The sequence below is a fragment of the Notothenia coriiceps genome, unplaced genomic scaffold, assembly GCF_000735185.1.
Source record: "Notothenia coriiceps isolate Sejong01 unplaced genomic scaffold, NC01 NC01_scaffold00002115, whole genome shotgun sequence".
NCBI classification, from domain to species: domain Eukaryota; kingdom Metazoa; phylum Chordata; class Actinopteri; order Perciformes; family Nototheniidae; genus Notothenia; species Notothenia coriiceps.
In genome coordinates this window covers 1-5,729 of record NW_011334816.1, presented here as the reverse complement: position 1 = coordinate 5,729, position 5,729 = coordinate 1, and the positions used below count along the sequence as shown (strand labels likewise).

The following is a 5,729-nucleotide window of genomic DNA, read 5'->3' as shown; positions in this document are numbered from 1 at the left end:
CAAACCTCTCAGGTGGGCGGGACTTTCAGGGTGTGTCCCCATTGGCTACTCAGTTTTCACAGCCCAGAGATGTTTTGATCATTAAAATAATGGTTACAACTGAAACATGCATGCTGTCACCATGACAGCAGGCAGAGACCTCAGAGCCCAGCAGCGTCCACATGCTCAGCAGAACGCTCTTTATGCTCACATTCCTAACCTTTAAACCATGCTTCTGTTTCAGCTGTGTTGAGGTGGATGAAGATGACGCTCCAGATATTGACATATATCACTGTCCAAACTGTGAGAAGAACCACGGCAAATCCACCTGTAAGTAGCAAGTAGTGCTAACTAGCTCAGAGTTCCCATCCAAATGAAACTGTTTCTAAGAAAAACATTATTAAAAGGTCTTAATATGAAATAAAATGATGTGTTCAGGGGCCTCATTTATAAAGCCTTGCGTAGGATTCACGTGGGAAGGTTGCTTACGTAGGACAAAGCAAATAAATACGCACAGACATTTTCCGATGCGTGCGGCACGTCCTACGCCGGTTTCCCTTTATAAATCACAATCAACTTGAAATGCGGCGCAGCTTTTCGGGCTTCACGTAACGTCCATATTTGCCTATAAATAGTCAAAGAAACGCCCCGTATTAATATTCATTTTGACTGACTGCATGAAGAAGATCGCAGGAAATGACGACAGAACAGCTAAAAAAGACATTTCACACCGTGTCAGATTTTGGTTCTTTTGGGAAGGTGGAGATAAATCACATTGTTTGGTGGATGCAGTTTGAACCAGAGTAGCAGCATGGAGGTCGGATCTTCACCAAAATAAATAAATAAGTGGTCCGAAAAAAGTTAATGACAAAATACACATAACCTTCCTCAGGCAGTGTGTCAGTGTGTTTGTGCCGGGGACAGGAGACCCCCCCCCATGATGAGAAACTGTAAGAAAGGGGGGATCCCTGCGGAGTGGAGTCAATTAATGTTTATTTTTTTATTTGGTGGTTTGTGTTCCAGCTGTCGATCAGCTGTGCGCAGCGTCTCCACTGCAGCAACTCTATATCCACCAGTTCAATTAAATAAAACAAATGTGTAATATCAGCTGCCAAATCTACCAAATATATGGTGTTCTTAGTTTCCATACCTCCTGTGTTTTATGAGCGACTTATCAAGTCTTAGCAAACGGCATAAAACATGATTAAACATGATAGTATATAAAACCATTCTCGTATACAACCTATAGAAATACAGAATGGCGTCAGTTTAGACGTAATTCTGTCCTTCTGCATACCGCATCATTTATGAGAATACATGTCATAACATTAAGACAACATATTCGAGGTTGTTTTCAATAACATATCTGTATATATTTATTTCTCCAAGTTACGTTTTTGTATGCACTGAAGAGTCTCAAACAGGCGTTTGTTTAATCATTTTAAGATTGGCTTCAATCAGTTTTTGCGAATTAATTCGTAATATTGATAGCCTACATGAGAGGTAACATTATATTTATGGTATTATTTTCACATATTTCTCTCCATTCTTCCTTCTGCCAACGATGTTGCAGTTTCTCGTCTCCCGTTTTTCTGCGTACCGCATACGTATGGGTCATAGTTTGCGTGGAGGACCGCAAATGTTCCCGTCAAGTTTGTTTTTTATAAATCGCAAACATTGCTTAGAAACTGGCGTACGCCATCTTTTGAGCGTACGCGCCGTTTATAAATGAGGCCCCAGGTCATGTCTTGCTGTGTTATTCTGCATTGTTACTGTTCTTGAATGTCATTTGTTTTTCTGTTTTTCAGTGAAAAAGAAAAAGAACTGGAGCAAACATGACACAGGACAAAGCACAGATATCAAAGCTGTTCAGAACGGCAGCCAGGTTTTCATAAAGGAGCTGCGCAGCAGGACCTTTCCAAGGTAAAGACATGACACACTGCTGTCCTCATGTCTCATTACTGAACTACAAACAGAGGAGTCCTTTGAGATGAAGTGGGAAACGTTCTATATAATCAGAATCAGATCTCCCATTTAATACACTCTATTTAACTGTCAATGTTGATTAGGCTTCTTGAAATGTCATGAGTGACTCTAAGGAGTTGTCAATCTCACAATGTATCCCTCACTTAACAATAAGCCCACTAGGGGGCAGTATTAAATTACTTTTCAAATTCTGCTTTAAAATTGTTTTGTGTGTGTGTGTCAGTGCTGATGATGTTGTGGTGAAGCTGAGCGGCGGTCAGCTGACCATGGATTACCTTGAGGACGGGGGCTTCAACGAGCCCCTCCTGGTTCTGAAGAAGGAGGGTTTGGGCCTGAGCGTGCCCCCCCCCACCTTCTACATCAGTGATGTGGAGAACTACGTTGGTAAGAATCTGAGCAGCTACTACAGCACTGCTCTCTGCTAACTTCTGTTAGCTAATGACTTAACTACTCTTACTATAAATACTTCAGCACTGCTCTCTGCTAACTTCTGGTAGCTACTGACTTAACTACTGTTACTATAAATACTGCAGCACTGCTCTCTGCTAACTTCTGGTAGCTAGTGACTTAACTACTGTTACTATAAATACTGTAGTATTGCAACTACAACATGTGCTATTACTACAAGCATTACTTGTGTACTAGTACTACAACCAGCCTACAACAGTACAACTTCAATGAATTCTATCATCACTACTATTACTGCTGTATATTGAATGCAGTAATAGTAGAGTTTGGGCCCTCCCTGGAGAAATCAGCGGTAAAACTGCCAATGAGTGGGCAATGGATGCATACCAAAAGAACGTGAGGTCTGTAACATATTTAGTGAAAATAAACGTGTGTGAGTGTGAGATAGTCGTCACCTAACAGCCTGTCAGAATAAACTGAGGTGTGTGTGTGTGTGTGTGTGTGTGTGTGTGTGTGTGTGTGTGTGTGTGTGTGTGTGTGTGTGTGTGTGTGTGTGTGTGTGTGTGTGTGTGTGTGTGTGTGTGTAGTAGTAGTAGTAGTAGTAGTAGTAGTAGTAGTAGTAGTAGTAGTAGTAGTAGTAGTAGTAGTAGTAGTAGTAGTAGTGTAGTAGTAGTAGTAGTAGTAGTAGTAGTAGTAGTAGTAGTAGTAGTAGTAGTAGTAGGTTAGGTTAGTTAGTGTGTGTGTGTGTGTGTGTGTGTGTGTGTGTGTGTGTGTGTGTGTGTGTGTGTGTGTGTGTGTGTGTGTGTGTGTGTGTGTGTGTGTGTGTGTGTGTGTGTGTGTGTGTGTGTGTGTGTGTGTGTGTGTGCGCGTGTCAGAAGAGGAGCTATGGCAGAGCATGAACATTCTTACATCAACATTTATATTTAATCTTCAAAATTCGCATGCGTTTGCGGTAATGTTACACATTGACATTTTTCAATGTTTGAGTATGTTCTCTGCATATAAATGAGGCCAGAATATAAAAAAATAGAGCATGTTTGTCCAAAGAATTCCCGGACCCCCTTACAGAGATATATCGGTGATGCTCCGGGATATGTCGTTTTTGTTTCTGAGATGCACTTTAACTGTTGTTTTCAGCTCAGTGACATTCAAGACGCTCATACGATTAGATACAGATATATGCTTGTAATGAATCAGCAAGATTAATTGTTAAGCAATTTTGTTTACCAGGGGCATGCCCTCACATATTAAATGCCCACCCAAGGACTTAGGTCTGCCGCCCAGTCTGTATTCAAAGTGATCCTTTCAAACTGTTTGTGTTTTATTAAGTAAATAAAGATACTGCATCAAATAAACGTTTTACATGGGGGTAGGTACATGTGTCTTCCTTGCCTCTGTGGTCACGTGTAACACATAGACAGAAGAAGATGTTTAGCCAGTAGCGGTTAATTTTTCTTCAGCTTTTATCATGTTTTGTCCCCTTTTTTCTCAGGTCCAGATGTGGGTGTGGACGTGGTTGACGTCACCAAACAGACCGACAGCAAGATGAAGCTCAAAGAGTTTGTAGATTTTTACTACAGCACAAACAGAAAGAAAGTGTTGAATGTCATCAACTTGGAGTTCTCTGACACAAGGTAACATGCTCTTTACCTGACGTGATTTTTGAAATGAAGTGAAAAAGTCCTTGTACTCATCTCGTTTCTTATTTGCTGCGTCAGGATGAATACTATGGTTGAAAGTCCACACATTGTACGTCAGTTGTCCTGGGTAGAAAACTACTGGCCTGATGATGCTCTGCTTGGGAAGCCAAAAGTCACAAAATACTGTCTGATCTGTGTCAAAGACAGCTACACAGACTTCCACATCGAGTGTGGTGGCGCCTCCGTCTGGTACCACGTCCTGAAGGTCTGTCACTCTCAGCGTCACGCCTGTTGTGAAACATCAAACTTTATCTCTCATACGATAGTGATGGTGCTAGAACATGTGATTGTGTTTGCAGGGGGAGAAGATCTTCTTTCTCATCAAGCCCACCTCTGCCAACCTGTCTCTGTACGAGCGCTGGAGGTCGTCGTCCAATCACAGCGAGATGTTCTTTGCCGACCAGGTGGACAAGTGTTACAAATGCACTCTGAAGCAAGGGCAGACGCTTTTCATCCCATCAGGTATTTTTTGAGAATTAATTAGTCAATGCAATAAACTGAAACATACTTCCAGCTTCTTGTCACTTTGTTTTGTCTCTGTAAATGGGATGTCTTGTGTTTATGCTTTTTAATTAAAGGTAATATGTAATGTTAATTCATAAAAAAAAAGTGTGTATTTCAAATCTGCTCCATGTTGGAGAAATCAGGGTTAAAGAGTTTAAAATACTTTGACACTCAACAAAAAAGCATATATGGTACGTTGTGATAAAGATGTAACTTAAGATATTTGTTAATATAAATAAATAATATTCAGTTCAGCTCTGTCTGATTTAGCTGAATCAGGCATAAATAAGTGTGAATGAGCAGCCTGTAACAGAAGATGATTTACAGCCTTGTTTCAAAGCCTTGGTCCCACGTGGGACGGGAAACTCCACAAATCTATTAATCAATAGAACATTAAAATCCTCAAAAGTTTGTAAATGATACTTAATGGTAATAAGAGTTTGTGCAAGTTTACAGGGTTAGATTGATGCTTTGGGTGAGGAAGGGCAGATCGCAACTTAAAGGTCACCTATTATGCAAAATCCACTTTTTCATGTCTCTTCTACATCAACATGTGTCCCCTCTTCTTCATGTCTCTTCTACATCAACATGTGTCCCCTCTTCTTCATGTCTCTTCTACATCAACATGTTTCCCCTCTTCTTCATGTCTCTTCTACATCAACATGTTTCCCCTCTTCTTCATGTCTCTTCTACATCAACATGTGTCCCCTCTTCTTCATGTCTCTTCTACATCAACATGTGTCCCACCTTCTTAATGTCTATTCTACATCAACATGTGTCCCCTCTTCTTCCTGTCTCTTCTACATCAACATGTGTCCCCTCTTCTTCATCAATCAATCAATGTTTATTTATATAGCCCAATATCACAAATGTTACATTTGTCTCAGTGGTCTTTACAGTGTGTACAGAATATCAGTATGACAATACGACACCCTCTGTCCTTTGACCCTAACATCGTACAAGGAAAAACTTCCAGAAAAAACCCCACAGTTTAAAGGGGAACATGGGAGAAACCCCAGGGAGAGCAACAGAGGAGGGATCCCTCTGCCAGGACGGACAGACGTGCAATAGATGCCGTGTGTAAATCGAAAAGATAATACATTTACAACATAGGTAGACCAAATGTTTGGAAATGCATGTGTCTATAAGAAG

General features: G+C 40.8%; 1 protein-coding gene across 1 annotated transcript; it reads left to right on the top strand.

Moving 5' to 3' along the window:
- Positions 1-223: 223 nt before the first annotated feature.
- On the top strand, positions 224-4,546 carry LOC104965726 (lysine-specific demethylase phf2-like; the record flags this gene model as incomplete). The annotated part of the gene is made up of 6 exons (XM_010794736.1): positions 224-309; positions 1,788-1,902; positions 2,189-2,349; positions 3,866-4,007; positions 4,092-4,278; positions 4,373-4,546. Coding segments are annotated over 6 exons (865 nt in total), but the record flags the coding sequence as incomplete, so codon positions are not given.
- Positions 4,547-5,729: the final 1,183 nt, after the last annotated feature.